The sequence below is a fragment of the Aegilops tauschii genome, chromosome 1 (assembly GCF_002575655.3).
Source record: "Aegilops tauschii subsp. strangulata cultivar AL8/78 chromosome 1, Aet v6.0, whole genome shotgun sequence".
Classification (NCBI taxonomy): Eukaryota; Viridiplantae; Streptophyta; class Magnoliopsida; order Poales; family Poaceae; genus Aegilops; species Aegilops tauschii.
Window position 1 is genome coordinate 266,624,171 of NC_053035.3, and position 23,651 is coordinate 266,647,821.

The following is a 23,651-nucleotide window of genomic DNA, read 5'->3' on the forward strand; positions in this document are numbered from 1 at the left end:
GGAAGTGCAGCTGTGACTCTCAGTCTCACTCTCTCCTCACCGCTTAGCCCTTTTCCCTTCAGCTACCACCTACCCAGCTCCCCTGTGCAGCCGCCGGCGCGTCATGGGGCGCATCCGCACGGGGCGCGACGGTGCGAGGCGAGGAACCAATCCCTGGCCCAACCTCCCATCCCCCCGCCTCCGAACCATTCTTACGGCCTGGCTGCGCCCTCGCGAGCATCCCACACCCACTCCCATCACTCCCTGGTGTCCGGCGAGATCCGCCGGGCAGGGCTCTCGCGGACGCGCGCGCAGGCTGGGCGGCGGCATCCACCGCGCAGCGCCCCCTGCCCCGACACGCCGGTCGGAATCTTCTGCTGGCAACGCCCGGCGACCGGCGCGCGCCGTGCAGCCCGAGGAGACCCTGCAACAAGCCGTGCTCGCCCGGATGGGCGGAGTACGAGCAGGAGTGGATTCCGTGGTGCACCACGACGTCGACGGCTTCTCTTCGCCACCGAGCTCTGCTCCCCTCCCTGTGCATCAGGATGAAGGTGCTCACGAATCTTACCTTGTCACGGTCGACTCCCCTCTCTCCCTCCGCGTTCTGCATTGGTAGGTCTGTTGGATTGGCACCGCCGGTGAAGCAAAAAACTGGAGGTTGATTGAATCTCTCCTATATATAAGGCTAGCTAGATGTGTAGTATCGGTATACGGTTAGGATAAGGTTGTTTATTTAGTGAGATGAGGATTAAACCTTTCTTGGGGTTGTTTGGATTGGATACGGACTTTCTGCCAATTCTGTTTCCCATAAACTCGTTTAAAGGGCTAACCACATGAAATTTGTTAGCGTACCCAAAATTATAGTTTTTTTAGGGACAGAATTAGTAAAACTTGGTTTTAGTAGAACAGGCAAAGAACTGTGGTCAAGGAGGCTAGCTTCCTCTTCCTAGAGATTCGATCTGCCAATCCTGACCAAATTTCGAATTGTACAGACCCACAATGCATTTCAACAAAGCCAAACACAATGTCAGAATCATACAGATTTATGCAAGGTAACCTGACATAAAAGTCAGTACTCTACAATGGTGACAGTCATACTAATGTACCATTTGTAAAAATCGAATGCAAAGCTTGGTCTGCATCTTTTGGCAAATAGCTTAAGGTTGATGTTTCTAATCCTGTACATGGTACTTTGGAATCACCTTCTTCATTGAATTTTGAGGCCTGAAATTGATGTTTAAGAACGTGTTAGAAATTAAGGACAGCTGCGTGCTAAATCTTATCAGAGAGGTACAGAAAAAAGCAGATCAACAGATTATGTTCCTTTTCTTCATATCGAAGTATCTGTCGCCTAGAAAAACTCATCCTTTAATAGTTGAGATAGTAGAGATATGAGGAGATCACTGATGGCTTCACTTAGCTTGGGTTCTTCATTAATTATCAGATACATAGTTCCTTGTCCATGTATTTCTAACAAGAGATTCTATGCAATTGAAATTTAAGTCAGTTTTTATATTGCTATATATGAGATTAGATGCCACAGGTTTTGACCATATTAAAGAACATATGCATTAGAAAGAAATACGACACCTTAGTATTTTTGTTCTTCTTTAGCAAGTCACTATCCAAACATCTTCCTCCTGCATCTGTTTGAAATTTCACGCTGTCTCTTGTTATTTCCAGCTTAAACAGGTACAGGACGGGCAGATGTCGCGAAAGGAATACTCATGGTTTCTGAAGACTGACTATGCCTGAGTACTACACAGCAACAAACTCAGGTTAGTGTGCATTAAAATCTACATAATAGTTGAGATAGTAGAGATATGAGGAGATCACTGATGGCTTCACTCAGCTTGGGTTCTTCATTAATTATCAGATACATAGTTCCTTGTCCATGTATTTCTAACAAGAGATTCTATGCAATTGAAATTTAAGTCAGTTTTTATATTGCTATATATGAGATTAGATGCCACAGGTTTTGACCATATTAAAGAACATATGCATTAGAAAGAAATACGACACCTTATTATTTTTGTTCTTCTTTAGCAAGTCACTATCCAAACATCTTCCTCCTGCATCTGTTTGAAATTTCACGCTGTCTCTTGTTATTTCCAGCTTAAACAGGTACAGGACGGGCAGATGTCGCGAAAGGAATACTCATGGTTTCTGAAGACTGACTATGCCTGAGTACTACACAGCAACAAACTCAGGTTAGTGTGCATTAAAATCTACAATAGTTATGTGGTTGTAATGCAGAAATGAACATACTTTACCTTGACTTGCTATAATTTGATCCGGTGACTTCATGTGCTAAGGACTTCCTTGTACACTATGTTCTTCATGGTCGTTAATAAGGGCTCAGATCTTTTTCGCTTCTTTGAATTCTTGCTTTCTTCCTTACCCTTGCCCTTACCCTTGCCATTGTCCTTGATGGCGAGAATCTTAATGTTCCTCTTCGCTGTGGCTCTAGACAATGCGACGTAGAGCTGACCGTGAGAGAAAACCGGGTCCGGTAGGTACACCCCCACAATTGGGATGGTCTGCCCTCGCGCCTTGTTGATTGTCATGGCAAAGCTGAGCCTAATAGGGAACTGCTTCCTCTTGAACTTGAAAGGGAATATATCGGCATCGGATGGGCAGAGAGGTATCCGAGGAAGGAACACCCTCCTACCAGCATGTTGTCCTAGCACGATTTCTGCATCAATGGCGTTCCTCTGAAAACCCCGGACCACAAGCCTTGTGCCGTTACACAACCCATTAGCTGGATCAATGTTTCTCAACAGTATAACAGGGCAATTTATCTTTAGTTTGAGTGCATGCGGAGGCAGCCCGTTGGGAGTCAGGTTATTAAGGAATTCGGGGGCATAGTAGCCGTGTGGATCATCCTCTGCACTATCAAAACTGTGGTAGATCTTCTCTTCGCCCTGGAAGCACTCTATCATGCGCGTATTTATCTTATCAATGTTGTCGTTCTTGGTGGAGAGGATCGCTCGAGATGTCATGTAATTTGGATCAGCCATGTTGTCGTCCAGAGCAGGAAATACATGGTCGATTAGCTTCTCTAGGTCAGCGCCGTCTCCTGTTGGCGGCACACAAATATCTTCGGGGAGCCTTATGTTGCCTTCCTCGTCAGTTTCCTCGGTCCCGTTACCTACCCGTAGCAAGTAATCTGCGTACCACGGGTCGTTATGCGCCCTCATGTTGGTGACGAGCCTTAGCTGGCGCATGCCGTTCCAAAGGTACGAACTCCGTAGGGTCGCATTGATTATCTGACCCCGTGACCCCTTCCTGACGACCGGAAGCACCTGCCTGAAGTCCCCACCGAACACGACTGTCTTTCCCCCGAATGGTCGGTCCCGTCGTCCTATGATGTCCCGCATGCTATTGTCTAGTGCCTCAACCGCTTGCCGCTTTGTCATGGTGGCCTCGTCCCATAGGATGAGTGAAGACATGTGCAGGAGCTTGGCCGTCCCACTTTGCTTCGTGAAGCTGCACGACCCCCTATCTTCAATGTTGAGTGGGATCTTGAACCTCGAGTGGGCTGTCCTTCCTCCAGGCATGATGGAAGCCGCGACGCCTGACGTCGCTGTAGCTAGCGCGATCTTGCCCTCGCCTTGAACCTTTGCGAGAAGTGACCTGTATAGGAAGGTCTTCCCGGTGCCTCCCGGGCCATCGACAAAGAATACACCACCATCACCAGCATCAACTGCTGCCAGTATCTCATCATATGCAAGCCTCTGCTCAGGGTTTAGCGAGGACGCCAAATCAGCGTCGTTCGCGTCAACCTTGATGGCGGACTCCTCGGTGACTTCTCTGGCCTCACCTCCAGTAGTGTCATAGGTCTCGTCGATGCCCGGAAGAGGGAACAATGCTATGTCTTTGCCCATGGACTGTAGCATGCCCCTGATGTCAAGCAACACCATCTGCTCCACTGCCTTTGAGCACGCGTGAGTTCGATGGTAGCCATCAGACATCGCGTCTAGGTGCCTATCCCATAGACCGCGCACGTCACCTGGCTCGCAGAATACCAAGATAGTTGCAAAGAGCCTCCTGAGTGAGGCTGGCATTGCAAACTGTGTTGACTCTGTAAGACACTCGTCAAGTGTGTTGTCGGCCTCAATGAGGCCCAATCTCTCGGCAGCCTCACGGAAGCTAGCACATAGCACTCCATCCACGGTCCGCAGGTCCTCGAAGGATGTCTTGCCTGGAACGTGGTTAAGCAGCACTCGCAGAAAGTACCGCTCCCCCTCGGCTGGATGGGCTGACACGATTCGACCTACTTGGTGCTGCTTTTCTCTCCGCTTCCAGTATTTCTGTCTCTGCCATGTGAAACTTCCCGGAAAGTCCTTGTACAGGATATCCCGAGCCCACACGTGCTGCTGATTAGCGAGGAAATACTCTGTCAGCATTGACTTAGATGCAGTATCACGGGCGACGACATCGGTCAGGTCCTCTCCTGCTTTGAATGTGACACTATTCATATTAGGGAGATGAAGCGGCAACTGTAGGACTGACGGGAAACTCTCAGAAAGGTTGAAGCCGAATATCCTCCACATCGCCTCCGGTGGAGTAACCCATCTCGCATCAACGTACCTTTTAATCTCGTCTACAACCCCGTTGCTGTCAGGCTGGTCAATGCTGAATGAAGCTCGATCGTGACCCTTGTATACATATTTGTAAAGGTACTTGACGGCCTTGATGCTGGAGCACACCTCGACATTTATGTGGCAGTTGAACATCCGCAACAGATACGGGTTGTAAGGCACGACCCATCTGTTATCCAGCATTTGACGGCGGATCTTAGCCTGACGACCATCGTCCCGCCGTCGATAAACCGGGTATGAATCCTTCCCCTGTAAGGTGTTCTGGTTGAACGGTCGTGGGTACTTGCTCTTGCACTTCAAGTCTTGCATGCACACATTTTTGGGATTAAGATTGCCACATGAGCCGTGCATCATATGCTTCACGACCATGGCATAGAGCTCTGGATACTTATGCCTGTCCGGGAGCTCTGCAGATATGACGCGGTCATACTGCTCTGGCACCACGAGTTTATAATTTGAATTCATGATCAGCAGGAAGTGTGCATGGGGGAGGCCCCTCTTCTAGAACTCGACGACATACGCATGCGCTACCACAACACCAAGGATGTGCTTTTTGAACAACATCTCTTTCATGGTCTCCAGCTTGGCCCTGAACACGCGTGCGACAAGATCTGGTCGGTCCTGGGGTGTCTGGCCAGGAAGCAGCTCATTCAGTATCTCCTCCCAGCTAGGATTGCATGTCATAGTCAAAAAGATGTCAGGCTTCCCATATGTCTGCACCAGTGCCATGGCATCCATCTGCCTCCGCTTCATGTCTCCGTTGCTTCCTTGATGCGTCCCTGGCAGGACGATCCTCTTCCCAACAGCGCTCGCTCGCATCTCCCCAACCGCGATGCTATCCACAAGGCCTTGGTATAGATCGGCACGTATCTCTCTCTGGTGGTCCCTGATCCACTTCAGCCTACATCCCTCAATCTTGATGAACATGTCGACACCCCACTGCTGAAACAGGCGTGCTCCGTGTAGTATGGGGTTGAATATCGCAGGGCGCGTTTTTAGCCGGTAACAGTAGTAGTCCCTGACAGAGACACACAACCGGCTGTTCCCCTCTGTGGAAAGACGTGAAAGAAGAAGGTTAGGTACCATATGGAAGGATAGAGAACTTTTTCTGGCATATAGACATACCAACCAGGCGCACCTGAATCGTTATCACGGTTTCCTCTTGGTTGTTGTGCAACCTCCCAAGGGACATTGTGCTTAGGGATATTTGGATGCCAACCAAGCTCCCCCCTTGGAAAAAAGAGGGGATACGAGAGCGGGTCATAACAGCCATCTGTGGCATGTATACTATACTTCTCGTTGTTGTCCCCATAGAGTGTAATGCTGCGGTTGAACCTGTTTGCTAGATCGCTTCCCTCGACCCAAATCGCAGCCACCTCGGATGACACGGGTCTATTATATCTTCGTTGGTCTAGCTTCTGGTCAATGTTGAGGTCTATCCGGTACTCCTCGAGGTTTTCCTTGTGGGCACCCAAACTCCTAAACTGTTGGGAGTAGGGGTTTTCCCTGAGGACGTCCACTAACTTGCTGACAACGTGCTGATCCAATTGCTTGGTGGCCTCCTTGCGATGGCTTAAGCTGGGATCGTCATCGTAGAAGTACAACTGCAGATGTTCAGGGCGAGATCTTGGACCGAACGAGTGCACCCTGTGGTACATAGTGCCATGTGCCCGAAACGTGTACACCCCGGACTTCATGTTTGTGTAGTTGTTGTCTAGGCTGACGCCAAGGGTAGTGAAGGCAAAGTGCCCGTTGAAGAACCGAATGCTCTCCCGGAAATGCCGAGAGTCTGCATCCGCGCTAGACCATAACCTCATCAGCTCTGGGAGAGGCTCGGGTTCAGCTAGCTCAATCTCCCCGTTTCGACAGCAGAAGCCGTCAGTCTCGTACTGGAACTTCTTGGCCTTGCAATGCTCGCAGTTTTCCGCATGCTTCAGGATGTGTGTGCTGTCTGGGATGTTCGAGTAGACATAGTCGAAAGGATCTAGGTCGATAGGTCCCGTGTTGGAGGATTCTACGGGCTCATCGAGGTCCGTGCTATCAGTGTTGGATGCTGCTCGCATTGTGGAGATATAACAAGTCACGATGGGATGCACATCATAAACCAATAATATAGAGGGATGAGCAGCGAAAGGCGCCTCGGAGTACCTTCACCGGCAAATAGGTAGTACTCATCATCCATGAGGTCACCGGAGAGTGCATTCTCGTCCATGATGCCGCTAAGGAAGGCCTCCATGTCAGCTGTAACATTGTTGAGCCGGTAAGTAATGGTTTTTATTGTGAGTGCACACCAGGAGGGGAGTAAACATGAGAGGGTTACCATTGGTTCCGATGGTGTACGATGGCATGCTTGATGAAGGGGAGGAAGCCGGTGAAGCAACTCCTGTGGGCGGTGCTTCTGAGCTTGTTGCTGCTCTGTTCACATCTAAGGCACTTGCATCTGGGCCTGGAGGCCTCCGCTTTTTTTGAAAGCTTGCATTACGACGATCTAGCAAAGCTGACTTCTCACCTTCTGGTATGCTTTTCCCACATAGTATTACAGCATACCAGAAGGTTTGTGAGCTTGCTGTAATACTTTGTTTTTGAGCTTGCTCCCGAGCCCTACGTTGTGCTCTGCTCTCCTGCCTCTGCTCCCGGGCTTGATTCTGCTGGTCGTCTATTTGGTGATCATTGGTTTGTTGCGAGGGATTTATGAGTTCGTTGGGGGCATCATTATCATCCAGGGTATGACTAAGGTACTCGCCTGCACCGTTGTGGAGCCGTTATATACTGGTTCAATGCACATGGACAGAACAAGTAGAGTAAAGATGGAAGGATTACCGTCTGATTCGAAGTTGTTCCCAGCCTTACTCGCAAACCGGGGGGCAGGGGCAGGAGCTGAAGCTTCGGATTCTCTGAATGCCAACGTATGAGTGCTCGACATCAGGTTGGGTGTAGCTAAGGTACCTGCATCAGGGCGCGGCATTGCGATGGATTCAGCGCAAGGGGTGTTGTGCCTAGCCGCGAGTCTCTTCTTGCGCTGAGCTAGCATGTTCTGCTTCTCCTTAGGTGATTTGTTTTGCAGACGTGTTCTTCGGCGGGTGTTTGTCTCTTGGTTGTCATGGACTGACATATTTTGGTAGGCCGCCCTTCTAAGGGTGTTACTCTGTTGCTTCTCCTCTGGTGTCATTCGTTGCCTGGCTTCTCTTTGACGGGCAGTCCTCTCCTCCTCTGTTTTTTTCCTAGCTTCTCTGCAACGTGCATTGATTTCCTCCCTCTGTTCAGGTGTTAATCTATTTCGCCGTGCCATATATTGGTCTCGCCTTTTTCTGTTTTCTATCTGATTTAATGATATCATTTGAAGCAATGTGCTCGGGGACAGTGTCTTCAGTATCGAGTCCAAGTGCTATGTCTGAACCAATATTATGATCAATGCTTCTCTCTGTTCCTCGAAGTGATGCATGGTGATCATAGTAAGTGCCTTCACGAGAATGATTTCCTGAAGAACCATTTTGTTTTAACAAATGTATAAATGCAAACTGAAAAAAAGTCGTGTGTAAGGGCGATACCGATTGATGTTTTCACATGCGGCACTGGCTGAAAGGCCTTGAGATTGCCGGCTATAGGAATCATCATAGGCAGTTGCGTGGGCACATTGTCATCATCATCGGAAGACGAAACACTGTAGTTAGTAGTGCCTGTTTGTTCGCGTATGAAAAAATCAGATGGTGGTCGGTGTGTATTGGTGAGTTGTGATCTGGGTGTCCTCTCATATTCGACAACTGATAAGATTAATGTAAGTTAAGTTGTGAAGCTTATTGAATACCTTATGTGCAGACATGTGATTGGCATACACATACCTTTTTTTCCTTTATCATAGAGATGCTCTCTGTCCTGTGACATCTTTCTGTCCTATAGAAGCTTAAATAAACCTGCAGTATTTTTGCATTAAAAAATTATATGAATTGAATTATAAAATGATATGACCTCTGGTGACTCATTTAACAGGCTTTTTGGACTCACTTGTTCATTTTCATAGACATGTTCTTCGCATATGGTTTTAAAATGATTGTTATATGTTGACGGCTGAAGTTTGTATATTTCAGTTTATAAAGTGCAAGATTTTGTAGAAGTTCAAATTTTTTAAAAGAGGGCTCAGACATGGCGACAAGAATGAAGGTGGAGGGGAAGGAGTGGAGAGAAAGATGTCTGTCTCCACATGGTGCGAAAAAGACAATCTGGAATATAAAGGATTCTGGAGGTGAGCTTAAATGAAAGTATTTCCTTCTATCACTATTCCTGTCGCGAGGCATGTTTGTTCCCATGATGTAAAAGTAAACATGGTCTGAGGTTACCTAATCTTATACTGCAATTTCAGAATTTCCTAGATTTGTTTGACAGTTTCAACACATGTTCTTCTTACTAAAATGAACCTGCAGTCTTTTGCATTACAAAAATGATATGACATACTATAGGACTTTAGCAATATCCTTTACGGAACAGGGCAATATTCTTTACGGAATAGGGTCTCCAATATATGAACTTAACCGTGCGAACAGAACAGGTCGCATAACTCATTAGATTTTGTAACTTTGCGGAATAAGTGCTAATGTAGTTGGAGTAAAAGTTAAAGATGCAATCTGAGTACTAACATTATGAAGTATTGAACAGGAGTCTAGGATGGCAAACCTAGGGCGTGATGGGCGATATCCGTCCTTTGCCGTCGGAGAGGAAGAAGACGGTAGGCGGGCTCAGGAGATGACGCAGAAACAGCCGTCGAGCGAGGCGATCAGCAGAGGCTGCAGCTCCCACAGCTCGCATTTCTGTTTTGGCGGCGTGCGTTCGCGTGTGGATGGAGCTCTTACGCCAGGAAGAACTGGCGTCTCGACGCCAGGAGGAAGAACTGGCGTCTCGATGGAGCTCGTACACCAGGAAGAGTACGCCAGGAAGAACTGGCGTTCGTTGGCGGGGGGAAGAAGTTTGGTCGATGGACCTCGTCCTCGTTCGTGGGTTGCGGGGGCGATCGTGGGGTTCCATGGACTTCGTTCGTGTGTAGAATACGTGGGCTGAGTTGGTGTATTTTTGTTTTGTTTGCGGGCGGTGAGTTGGTGATTTTTCGTACGTGGGCTGAGTTGGTGGGCTGCTGCGTGCGTGCGGCAGTTCGGGCGACGAAGGGAGGGGGTATCGATCGAGGTCGAACCATCACGAAACGTTCGATCCCCCTTTAATAGTAGAGATAAATCGAAGAAACTACTTCAACACCTGATCCAGAGTGGTATAATTGCTTATCTTTTTGCACAGGGAAGGGGGTATAATTGTTTGCGTGGTGTGGTTTTTCAGCCAATATGTCTCGTGCTCGTTCACGTTAGCACATGTCAACTTTGCCGCGTCAACATACATAAAAAATAAACACACACGTGCGCGCACACACACACGTAAAAAAAGAGGAGAAACATGAAAAATAGGAGCTTAAGCATGCAATATATTCTATTTTTTTAGAAAAGGAGGAATCACCCTCGGCCTCTGCATCTGGGAGATGCATGCAGACATATTATTTATTAGTCGCAAAGATCTTACAAAGAAATACAACAGTAAGCCCGAGGCCACTATCTAGACGACATCTGTCGCTACTCCTATCCTCTTGATGAAGGGGTGCCGAATGTCCGGGCCAAATACCAAACAGACATCGCACAAAAGCTTAACATCTAACGCCGGATGCCCCATCCAAGCCACATAGGCAGGACTGGGTAACACTCCGGTCCGGCGCACTCTCGGTGAGTACCACATGCACACGCTGCAAAGGGCCGTCACCTCAGTCTTTCCTCGATCCATCCTCAAAGCATGTACTGACGCATCGACCTTGTCAGGCCTCTCCGCCATCGACGCCTCCTCGACGCCAGACAACGTCGACCTCCTGCGCGTGTCCATCACCACACATCTGACGCCAAGCCTCCACTGCTCCATGCCGCCGAGAACTGCCGCCATGAATATGTAGAAATAAACACCGCTCCACCGAAGAAGCCATCCGTTGGTCCCTTGAGCCCGAGTGCCCCTCCAAGAATGCCGCCCCCAAGGGGGTAACGACACATGAATGTCGTCGTCATCCGATCAGCTGATCTAGGGTTTCCCCCGGAGGTATTGGGTGGGGTTGGGAGCTTCACCTCGATGATGCCTTCATGAAGGAAACGATAATAAGGACATCGTCATCACCGGCTCCGGCCAACGACCGAAGACCAAGTTTTCACCCGGATCCGTCCCAAGAAATCCACCCGACAACCTGTGCACTGTCTCGACCGCCTTCAAAGCCCCAGATCTAGCCGCCTAGATTCGGCGACCAACCACGACAACAGTGCCACCGTAGGAGCCCTGGCGCACCGGCCACTGCCTGAGTGCGCCACCACTGGAGCCTGGGAGGAGGGCTCTGTTGGGGAACGTAGTAATTTGAAAAAAAAATCCTACGCACACGCAAGATCATGGTGATGCATAGCAACGAGAGGGGAGAGTGTTGTCCACGTACCCTCGTAGACTGAAAGCGGAAGCGTTAGCACAACGCGGTTGATGTAGTCGTACGTCTTCACGATCCGACCGATCAAGTACCGAACGCACGGCACCTCCGAGTTCAGCACACGTTCAGCCCGATGACGTCCCTCGAACTCCGATCCAGCCGAGTGTTGAGGGAGAGTTTCGTCAGCACGATGGCGTGGTGACGATGATGATGTTCTACCGACGCAGGGCTTCGCCTAAGCACCGCTACAGTATTATCGAGGTGGACTATGGTGGAGGGGGGCACCGCACACGGCTAAAAGATCAAATCAATTGTTGTGTCTCTAGGGTGCCCCCTGCCCCCGTATATAAAGGAGCAAGGGGGGAGGTGCGGCCGGCCAGGAGGAGGCGCGCCAGGAGGAGTCCTACTCCCACCGGGAGTAGGACTCCCTCCCTTTTCCTTGTTGGACTAGGAGAGGAGAGGGAAGGAGAGAGGGGGAAAGGAAAGGGGGGGGCGCCGCCCCCCCTCCTTGTCCAATTCAGACTTGGGGGGGAGGGGCGCGCGGCTGCCCCTTGGCCGCCTCTCCTCTTCCACCAATTGGGCCCATGAGGCCCAATAGCCTCCGGGGGGTTCCGGTAACCCCCCGGTACTCCGGTATATATCCGATAACCCCTGGAACCATTCCGGTGTCCGAATATAGTCATCCAATATATCAATCTTCATGTCTCGACCATTTCGAGACTCCTCGTTATGTCCGTGATCACATCCGGGACTCTGAACAACCTTCGGTACATCAAAACTCATAAACTCATAATATAACTGTCATCGAAACTTTAAGCGTGCGGACCCTACGGGTTCGAGAACTATGTAGACATGACCGAGACACGTCTCCGGTCAATAACCAATAGCGGAACCTGGATGCTCATATTGGCTCCCACATATTCTACGAAGATCTTTATCGGTCAGCCGCATAACAACATACGTTGTTCCCTTTGTCATCGGTATGTTACTTGCCCGAGATTCGATCGTCGGTATCTCAATACCTAGTTCAATCTCGTTACCAGCAAGTCTCTTTACTCGTTCTGTAATACATCATCCCGCAACTAACTCATTAGTTACAATGCTTGCAAAGCTTATAGTGATGTCCATTACCGAGTGGGCCCAGAGATACCTCTCCGACAATCGAAGTGACAAATCCTAATCTCGAAATACGCCAACCCAACAAGTACCTTCGGAGACACCTGTAGAGCACCTTTATAATCACCCAGTTACGTTGTGTCGTTTGGTAGCACACAAAGTGTTCCTCCGGTAAACGGGAGTTGCATAATCTCATAGTCATAGGAACATGTATAAGTCATGAAGAAAGCAATAGCAACATACTAAACGATCGAGTGCTAAGCTAACGGAATGGGTCAAGTCAATCACATCATTCTCCTAATGATGTGATCCCGTTAATCAAATGACAACTCATGTCAATGGCTAGGAAACATAACCATCTTTGATCAATGAGCTAGTCAAGTAGAGGCATACTAGTGACACTCTGTTTGTCTATGTATTCACACAAGTATTATGTTTCCGGTTAATACAATTCTAGCATGAATAATAAACATTTATCATGATATAAGGAAATAAATAATAACTTTATTATTGCCTCTAGGGCATATTTCCTTCAGTCTCCCACTTGCACTAGAGTCAATAATCTAGATTACACGGTAATGATTCTAACACCCATGGAGCCTTGGTGCTGATCATGTTTTGCTCGTGGAAGAGGCTTAGTCAACGGGTCTGCAACATTCAGATCTGTATGTATCTTGCAAATTTCTATGCCTCCCACCTAGACTAGATTCCGGATGGAATTGAAGCGTCTCTTGATGTGCTTGGTTCTCTTGTGAAATCCGGATTCCTTCGCCAAGGCAATTGCACCAGTATTGTCACAAAAGATTTTCATTGGACCTGATGCACTAGGTATGACACCTAGATCGGATATGAACTCCTTCATCCAGACTCCTTCATTTGCTGCTTCCGAAGCAGTTATGTACTCCGCTTCACACGTAGATCCCGCCACGACGCTTTGTTTAGAACTGCACCAACTGACAGCTCCACCGTTCAATGTAAACACGTATCCGGTTTGCGCTTTAGAATCGTCCGGATCAGTGTCAAATCTTGCATCGACGTAAACATTTATGACTAGCTCTTTGTCACCTCCATAAACGAGAAACATATCCTTAGTCCTTTTCAGGTATTTCAGGATGTTCTTGACAGCTGTCCAGTGATCCACTCCTGGATTACTTTGGTACCTCCTTGCTAGACTTATAGCAAGGCACACATCAGGTCTGGTACACAACATTGCATACATGATAGAGCCTATGGCTGAAGCATAGGGAACATTTTTCATTTTCTCTCTATCTTCTGCAGTGGTCGGGCATTGAGTCTTACTCAACTTCACACCTTGTAACACAGGCAAGAACCCTTTCTTTGCTTGATCCATTTTGAACTTCTTCAAAACTTTGTCAAGGTATGTGCTTCGTGAAAGTCCAATTAAGCGTCTTGATCTATCTCTATAGATCTTGATGCCCAATATATAAGCAGCTTCACCGAGGTCTTTCATTGAAAAACTCTTATTCAAGTATCCCTTTATGCTATCCAGAAATTCTATATCATTTCCAATCAACAATATGTCATCCACATATAATATCAGAAATGCTACAGAGCTCCCACTCACTTTCTTGTAAATACAGGCTTCTCCAAAAGTCTGTACAAAACCAAATGCTTTGATCACACTATCAAAGCATTTATTCCAACTCCGAGAGGCTTGCACCAGTCCATAAATGGATCGCTGGAGCTTGCACACTTTGTTAGCTCCCTTTGGATCGACAAAACCTTCTGGTTGCATCATATACAACTCTTCTTCCGGAAATCCATTCAGGAATGCAGTTTTGACATCCATTTGCCAAATTTCATAATCATAAAATGCGGCAATTGCTAACATGATTCGGACAGACTTAAGCATCGCTACGGGTGAGAAAGTCTCATCGTAGTCAATCCCTTGAACTTGTCGAAAACCTTTTGCAACAAGTCGAGCTTTATAGACAGTAACATTACCGTTAGCGTCAGTCTTCTTCTTAAAGATCCATTTATTCCCAATGGCTTGCCGATCATCGGGCAAGTCAACTAAAGTCCACACTTTGTTCTCATACATGGATCCCATCTCAGATTTCATGGCCTCAAGCCATTTTGCGGAATCTGGGCTCACCATCGCTTCTTCATAGTTCGTAGGTTCTTCATGGTCTAGTAACATAACCTACAGAACAGGATTACCGTACCACTCTGGTGCAGATCTTACTCTGGTTGACCTACGAGGTTCAGTAACAACTTGATCTGAAGTTTCATGATCATCATCATTAACTTCCTCACTAATTGGTGTGGGCATCACAGGAACCGGTTTCTGTGATGAACTACTTTCCAATAAGGGAGCAGGTACAGTTACCTCATGAAGTTTTACTTTCCTCCCACTCACTTCTTTCAAGAGAAACTCCTTCTCTAGAAAGGATCCATTCTTAGCAATGAATGTCTTGCCTTCGGATCTGTGATAGAAGGTGTACCCAACAGTCTCCTTTGGGTATCCTATGAAGACACATTTCTCCGATTTGGGTTCGAGCTTATTAGGTTGAAGCTTTTTCACATAAGCATCGCAGCCCCAAACTTTGAGAAACGACAACTTTGGTTTCTTGCCAAACCACAGTTCATAAGGCGTCGTCTCAACGGATTTCGATGGTGCCCTATTTAACGTGAATGCAGCCGTCTCTAAAGCATAACCCCAAAATGATAGCGGTAAATCAGTAAGAGACATCATAGATCGCACCATATCTAGTAAAGTACGATTACGACGTTCGGACACACCATTACGCTGTGGTGTTCCGGGTGGCGTGAGTTGCGAAACTATTCCGCATTGTTTCAAATGTAGACCAAACTCATAAATCAAATATTCTCCTCCACGATCAGATCGTAGAAACTTTATTTTCTTGTTACGATGATTTGCAACTTCACTCTGAAATTCTTTGAACTTTTCAAATGTTTCAGACTTATGTTTCATTAAGTAGATATACCCATATCTGCTTAAATCATCTGTGAAGGTGAGAAAATAACGATACCCGCCGCGAGCCTCAACATTCATCGGACCACATACATCTGTATGTATGATTTCCAACAAATCTATTGCTCGCTCCATAGTTCCGGAGAACGGCGTTTTAGTCATCTTGCCCATGAGGCACGGTTCGCAAGTACCAAGTTATTCATAATCAACTGGTTCCAAAAGTCCATCATTATCGAGTTTCTTCATGCGCTTTACACCGATATGACCTAAACGGCAGTGCCACAAATAAGTTGCACTATCATTATCAACTCTGCATCTTTTGGCTTCAACATTATGAATATGTGTATCACTACTATCGAGATTCATCAAAAATAGACCACTCTTCAAGGGTGCATGACCATAAAAGATATTACTCATATAAATAGAACAACCATTATTCTCTGATTTAAATGAATAACCGTCTCGCATCAAACAAGATCCAGATATAAAGTTCATGCTCAACGCTGGCACCAAATAACAATTATTTAGGTCTAATACTAATCCCGAAGGTAGATGTAGAGGTAGCGTGCCGACGGCGATCACATTGACTTTGGAACCGTTTCCCACGCGCATCGTCACCTCGTCCTTAGCCAGTGTTCGCTTAATCCGTAGTCCCTTTGTTCACCTTGCCATCCTTCTTATCCGCCAAATACTTGGGGCAGTTCCGCTTCCAGTGACCAGTCTGCTTGCAGTAGAAGCACTCAGTCTCAGGCTTAGGTCCAAACTTGGGTTTCTTCTCTTGAGCAGCAACTTGCTTGCTGTTCTTCTTGAAGTTCCCCTTCTTCTTCCCTTTGCCCTTTTTCTTGAAACTGGTGGTCTTATTAACCATCAACACTTGATGCTCCTTCTTGATTTCTACCTCCGCAACCTTTAGCATTGCGAAGAGCTCGGGAATCGTCTTATCCATCCCTTGCATGTTATAGTTCATCACGAAGCTCTTGTAGCTTGGTGGCAGTGATTGAAGAATTCTGTCAATGACGCTATCATCCGGAAGATTAACTCCCAGTTGAATCAAGTGATTATTATACCCAGACATTTTGAGTATATGCTCACTGACAGAACTATTCTCCTCCATCTTACATCTATAGAACTTATTGGAGACTTCATATCTCTCAATCCAGGCATTTGCTTGAAATATTAACTTCAACTCCTGGAACATCTCATATGCTCCATGACGTTCAAAACGTCGTTGAAGACCCGGTTCTAAGCCGTAAAGCATGGCACACTGAACTATCGAGTAGTCATCAGCTTTGCTCTGCCATACGTTCATAACATCTGGTGTTGCTCCTGCAGCAGGTTTGGCACCTAGCGGTGCTTCCAGGATGTAATTCTTCTGTGCAGCAATGAGGATAACCCTCAAGTTACGGACCCATTCCGTATAATTGCTACCATCATCTTTCAACTTTGCTTTCTCAAGGAACACATTAAAATTCAACGGAACAACAGCACGGGCCATCTATCTACAATCAACATAGACAAGCAAGATACTATCAGGTACTAAGTTCATGATAAATTTAAGTTCAATTAATCATATTACTTAAGAACTCCCACTTAGATAGACATCCCTCTAATCCTCTAAGTGATCACGTGATCCAAATCAACTAAACCATAACTGATCATCACGTGAAATGGAGTAGCTTTCAATGGTGAACATCATTATGTTGATCATATCTACTATATGATTCACGCTCGACCTTTCGGTCTCAGTGTTCCGAGGCCATATCTGCATATGCTAGGCTCGTCAAGTTTAACCTGAGTATTCTGTGTGTGCAAAACTGGCTTGCACCCGTTGTAGATGGACGTAGATCTTATCACACCCGATCATCACGTGGTGTCTGGGCACGACGAACTTTGGCAACGGTGCATACTCAGGGAGAACACTTTTATCTTGAAATTTAGTGAGAGATCATCTTATAATGCTACTGTCAATCAAAGCAAGATAAGATGCATAAAAGATAAACATCACATGCAATCAATATAAGTGATATGATATGGCCATCATCATCTTGTGCTTGTGATCTCCATCTCCGAAGCAGCGTCATGATCACCATCGTCACCAGCGCGACACCTTGATCTCCATCGTAGCATCGTTGTCGTCTCGCCAATCTTATGCTTCTACGACTATCGCTACCGCTTAGTGATAAAGTAAAGCATTACAGGGCGATTGCATTGCATACAATAAAGCGACAACCATATGGCTCCTGCCAGTTGCCGATAACTCGGTTACAAAACATGATCATCTCATACAATAAAATTTAGCATCATGTCTTGACCATATCACATCACAACATGCCCTGCAAAAACAAGTTAGACGTCCTCTACTTTGTTGTTGCAAATTTACGTGGCTGCTACGGGCTTAGCAAGAACCGCTCTTACCTACGCATCAAAACCACAACGATAGTTTGTCAAATTGGTGCTGTTTTAACCTTCGCAAGGACCGGGCGTAGCCACACTCGGTCCAACTAAAGTTGGAGAAACTGACACCCGCCAGCCACCTGTGTGCAAAGCACGTCGGTAGAACCAGTCTCGCGTAAGCGTACGCGTAATGTCAGTCCGGGCCGCTTCATCCAACAATACCGCCGAACCAAAGTATGACATGCTGGTAAGCAGTATGACTTATATCGCCCACAACTCACTTGTGTTCTACTCGTGCATATGACATGTACGCATAAAACCAGGCTCGGATGCCACTGTTGGGGAACGTAGTAATTTCAAAAAAAATTCCTACGCACACGCAAGATCATGGTGATGCATAGCAACGAGAGGGGAGAGTGTTGTCCACGTACCCTCGTAGACCGAAAGCGGAAACGTTAGCACAACGCGGTTGATGTAATCGTACGTCTTCATGATCCGACCAATCAAGTACCGAACGCAAGGCACCTCCGAGTTCAGCACACGTTCAGCCCGATGACGTCCCTCGAACTCCGATCCAGCCGAGTGTTGAGGGAGAGTTTCGTCAGCACGACGGCGTGGTGACGATGATGATGTTCTACCTACGCAGGGCTTCGCCTAAGCAACGCTACAGTATTATCGAGGTGGACTATGGTGGAGGGGGGCACCGCACACGGCTAAAAGATCAAATCAATTGTAGTGTCTCTAGGGTACCCCCTGCCCCCGTATATAAAGGAGCAAGGGGGGAGGTGCGGCCGGCCAGGAGGAGGTGCGCCAGGAGGAGTCCTACTCCCACCGGGAGTAGGACTCCCTCCCTTTTCCTTGTTGGACTAGGAGAGGAGAGGGAAGGAGAGAGGGGGAAAGGAAAGGGGGGCGCCGCCCCCCTCCTTGTCCAATTCGGACTTGGGGGGAAGGGGCGCGCGGCTGCCCCTTGGCCGCCTCTCCTCTTCCACCAATTGGGCCCATGAGACCCAATAGCCTCGGGGGGGGGGGTCCGGTAACCCCCCGGTACTCTGGTATATATCCGATAACCCCGGAACCATTCCGGTGTCCGAATATAGTCATCCAATATATCAATCTTCATGTCTCGACCATTTTGAGACTCCTCGTTATGTCCGTGATCACATCCGGGACTCCGAACAACCTTTGGTACATCAAAACTCATAAACTCATACTATAACTGTCATCGAAACTTTAAGCGTGCGGACCCTACGGGTTCGAGAACTATGTAGACATGACCGAGACACGTCTCCGGTCAATAACCAATAGCGGAACCTGGATGCTCATATTGGCTCCCACATATTCTACGAAGATCTTTATCGGTCAGACCACATAACAACATACGTTGTTCCCTTTGTCATCGGTATGTTACTTGCCCGAGATTCGATCGTCGGTATCTCAATACCTAGTTCAATCTCGTTACCGGCAAGTCTCTTTACTCGTTCCGTAATACATCATCCCGCAACTAACTCATTAGTTACAATGCTTGCAAGGCTTATAGTGATGTGCATTACCAAGTGGGCCCAGAGATACCTCTCCGACAATCGGAGTGACAAATCGTAATCTCGAAATATGCCAACCCAACAAGTACCTTCGGAGACACCTGTAGAGCACCTTTATAATCACCCAGTTACGTTGTGACGTTTGGTAGCACACAAAGTGTTCCTCCGGTAAACGGGAGTTGCATAATCTCATAGTCATAGGAACATGTATAAGTCATGAAAAAAGCAATAGCAACATACTAAACGATTGAGTGCTAAGCTAACGGAATGGGTCAAGTCAATCACATCATTCTCCTAATGATGTGATCCCGTTAATCAAATGACAACTCATGTCAATGGCAAGGAAACATAACCATCTTTGATCAACGAGCTAGTCAAGTAGAGGCATACTAGTGACACTCTGTTTGTCTATATATTCACACAAGTATTATGTTTTCGGTTGATACAATTCTAACATGAATAATAAACATTTATCATGATATAAGGAAATAAATAATAACTTTATTATTGCCTCTAGGGCATATTTCCTTCAGGCTCTCACCCCACCTCGCCAAACCGCGAGAGCCACCGAGATGATCCCGCATACTCATCACCGTCTCTGATCTGAACCAATCCGCGGCAAAACCACGAGATCGGCGATGCAGATCCGCCTTGGATAGGGACAACACCACACCATGCCGCCGCGGGAAGCCTGAGCTTCACCTGCCGCCACCTTCCAGGGCCGCCGCCCCGGGATCCAGTCGCCGCCGACAGGCCGAGCCGCTGGTACCGCGACCAAGGCCGCCATGACCCCGCGAGCCCATCGAACGACCGGCGCCACCAGATCTTCCTCGGAGCCTAGCAGCTCCGCCGCCCCCGCCCAGCACCATGCCGTCGTGCCGCCGCGACGCAGATCGGGGGAGAGCGCCCCGACGCTATGGGTGACCCGCCTCACCTGATCAGGCGCGGGAGGGAAGAGAGCCTCCGCCGCCGCCATCAGCCGCCTGGGGCTTCGCCCGGCGACCTCCTCTAGCGGCAGCGGAGGGGAGGGGGAGGATGGACGTGCCCGGCGGCGGGTGCTAGGGTTTCCATCTGAGCTGCCCTAGCGGGAGGGCGACGCGGGGAATTACTAGACGATTAGGTTATTCTCTAACCAGATCTTTCGCTATGTTAATCGCGTAACTTGGTCATTTCAATCTTGTGTTGACTAGGGGCCCACAGTATATGCCCCTACTTGCGTAGTACTCAATTGAGTTTCACACGACAAAAGAAGAGCAGTTTTCATGAGACCCACGGAAATACTTGCCTTCTCAAGGAAGCCTAGAATAGTTTGTTCCCTTTGAAAGTTTATTAATACACGTAATTTGGTCATTCAAATCTTGTATTGAGTAGGGATCCACATTATGTCCCTACTTGCGTAGGACTTGATTGAATTTCACACGAAAAAAAGGAGCAGTTTTCCTGAAACTCACAAAAATACTCCCTCCGTCCTAAAATAAGTGTCTCAACCTTACTACCTCCGTCTCGGCGAATATGTCGTTCACGTAGTTCTAGGTCGACGATTTAACTATCTAAATATGTATTATATGTGACAAAAATATATTTAGAAACTACATCCATGTAGAAATCTAGTGATATAATTTTCATGACATATAACACATATTTAATTTCTTAAATTGATGACCTAGAACTACGCGAATGACTTATTCACCTAGACAGAGGAAGTAGTATAATTTTAAAGTTAGTACAAAGTTGAGACATTTATTTTGAGACAGAGGGAGTACTTGAGCCCGGAATATTTTGTTCCCTTTTGACCAGGGAACACGGAAGCAGCAAAATGATGATCTCTGATAATCCAGAAGTCCAAAGAAAGAGCCACTCTAATAAAACGTCATCACGTCAGACAAAACTAATGACGCTGTCCGGCCGCTTTCGCAGACCAACCGGAAGCATGCATGAACCGAACACGTGCTCCGAGTTTCGACATCGGGCTTTGTTTGCTCATCATGTCGAAGGGTTCCCCGAAAGGCCGGCATCAGAAGCCTCCTGTTCTTCTTCTTCTTCTTAATTAAAAAGATAAGCACTCCCTCTGTCTAATCCTTGCGTTTTACGGCACAGACAATGCCGGCTTCGAGACGACGAGTGCGATCAAGTGCCGTGCCGCCGATCTCCAGTTTTGGCGGCACAAAACTCTTTCCTTGATGGAGGGAGGCACGCGTCCAGCTAGTGGTAGTTTTCTGCATTTGATTTTATTATAAAACATAATTAATCCTATGATATACTTCTACAATAATGTTCAAGCCCAGCACACAGAGATAATGCTCCGAAAGCTGTATAAATCGTATCCGCAAAAAACAAAGCTGTATAAACCGAGAAAAGAAATGGGGACGTTGCCATCATGCGGTGCACCGATGGATGCCGTCCAACTGGCCGATGGCGCCGTGCGTGCATCTTGTGAGTCTGTCTGTCAGCTCAGCCGTTTGCCAACCTCCACACAGTTCATCGGACAGGGATACTCGTACCAGCAGAAAAGAAAGCTGGAACAGCAACGAGGACACCTGTGCTGTGCAGCGAGCGGCGGCTGGTCCTGACTCCACACAACTAGCCAGAGCTTAGCTGTGCCGTGCACAAATCCTGTGAAGGAAATCAATACAATTCCTCTACCTCCTCAAACGCATCAACCTACCGGCTGGATTTGCTGCCGCACAATACAATATACAAATACAAAACCGAAAAAGGGAGGCAGGCAGCACGGCCGTGCCAAACGCAATCATCATCGAAATCCCGCGGTTTGCGAGACGAGACGGCGGTAGGTCCCAATCATCACCAGATGCCATATCAAAGGCCTCCCACGAGTATACTACTACCACTACTATTTCGTGGCTTATTATTTGGACGCATTGTTTAAAGCTTCCCAGCTATACACAGCACTGACATAATAAAGACGTCTGAGCATGATGCTCGATGGAACAGTGCTCGGCGCACAAAAGGCTCCTCCTTCTCAGGGAACAGTGTACCACTGTACTTCTCGCATGAATCATACGTACCAACTACGTAGCTACTGTATTCATACGTTCAGGAGGGGCGGCACACATATACGTAAGCATATACGGTATCACTCTAGTAGATTAAGCTGGAGACAGACACCAGCTGCTCTTATATACGCCTGAAACTGAAAGCAGACAGCGAGACGGCAAAGTCGCAACCACAGCCGATACAAATGACCTACTAATCAAAGCACAGTGGACGATTTGGTTGCGGCCAGCACTTCTTTTCGCTTGTCTAATCATGCCGAGGTACATAAAACAAAGCCCATGGGGCCACATTCAGCGTCACAAAAGCTGCCAACGTAATCGGCGGCGAGTGCCTCCCTGCCTCGGGGGTGCCGCCGGCCGGCCGGCCGGCCGGACTGCCGGCGAGGCCCGGGACCATCCACGGTGGTCCATTCGTCCTGGCCTGACAAACCGTAAAGGCGGGATTGATGGCAAGCCTTGGTTGGTGCTGGATCGCATAGTGCAAACCCAGCTGGGCATAGCGGATTTGTTTAGTTAAATTGATGGTACAATTGAGCATCTTTTTCCTTCTCTGATGATGAAATTCAGCAACTACTGGAGAGCCTACTGCTGATTGTCGAGCACATATTTGCCTGAAATCCTTCAGGCATGCTATGGACTGGCTGTGGCACTGGTATCTCACCTGCGACTGCGATCCAAGTGCCAAGTGTGCAATTAGGACGCGTTTCCACATGTGGGCTGAGGCCAAGCATGAGATCTAGGGTGGGCAACCTACCAGGGCTACGTACGAATTCATGGCGGTTTCGAGGTCATTGTTTGGAATGTAAAGGAAACACGTGTAGGGTTCTACTACAAGACTTTACAGTACGTATTACACACTAGACCCTCGAAACACGAAAACCAATTCGGTGCCCAGGCTCATCTGCACCTGATCAGAATTTTTTTTAAAACAAATGCTAAAAAAATTCAAAAAATCCAATTTTTTTTGTGTGATAAGATAATTCTACACGTGAGGTTTGTTTCAAGTTTCAACTTATTTGGACATTTTAGAAGCTCTCTCAAAAAATACAAATCGGGTCAGAACAATGTGTGAACAGTAAACTTTTTTACCGATCCTAAATTTGTCTTTTTTGCTGAGAGTTGCCCAGATGTCCAAATAAGTTGAAAGTTGGGGCGAACCTCACACATAAACTTATCTACCACAAAAAAAATGGATTTTTTTAAAAAAAAATATTTTTTTTATTAGGAGGTGCAGATGAGCTCGTGAGCAGAAATGCCGCACTCGACACAAGCATACTAACACTCTGTACATTTGGGATTTGTGCACTGAGATATATAAGCATGTGTATGTAGCCAGTTCTCTTCTGTGTACAACTTCTTCTTCTTCTTCTTTCGATTATTTTTGATAATTTTGTTCGGAGTGCACAACCAACTCGCGCCATCCTCGTTGGGGGCAGTCCGGCCATGGCACAAACCGTCGGATTATGCTCACGAGGCGAGGGCGCTCGTGTTCCTCTGCTATCGCTTCTTTACAATGCAGATGCAGATGGCTTCCTTCTGTCGTAGCCCGCGTCGCCGCATAAAGCC

The 23,651-nt window shown here is 47.4% G+C and overlaps 1 protein-coding gene and 1 long non-coding RNA gene across 3 annotated transcripts; one reads left to right on the forward strand and one right to left on the reverse strand.

Annotated features, from left to right (window-relative positions):
• The first annotated feature begins 11 nt into the window (after positions 1–11).
• Positions 12–9,862, forward strand: LOC123497780 (uncharacterized). 2 transcript variants are annotated; one of them, XR_006671530.2, is made up of 5 exons: positions 12–530; positions 1,663–1,757; positions 2,095–2,189; positions 8,669–8,823; positions 9,234–9,862. It is a non-coding gene; the product is annotated as an uncharacterized lncRNA (long non-coding RNA). The 2 variants fall into 2 exon arrangements; XR_006671529.2 differs by having other exon boundaries at positions 27–530; positions 7,927–8,823.
• Positions 2,197–4,655, reverse strand: LOC141021059 (uncharacterized). The gene has a single exon (XM_073495986.1). It carries the CDS (start codon positions 4,533–4,535, stop codon positions 2,283–2,285), a length of 2,253 nt encoding a protein of 750 aa, XP_073352087.1. The 5' UTR covers positions 4,536–4,655; the 3' UTR covers positions 2,197–2,282.
• Positions 9,863–23,651: the final 13,789 nt, after the last annotated feature.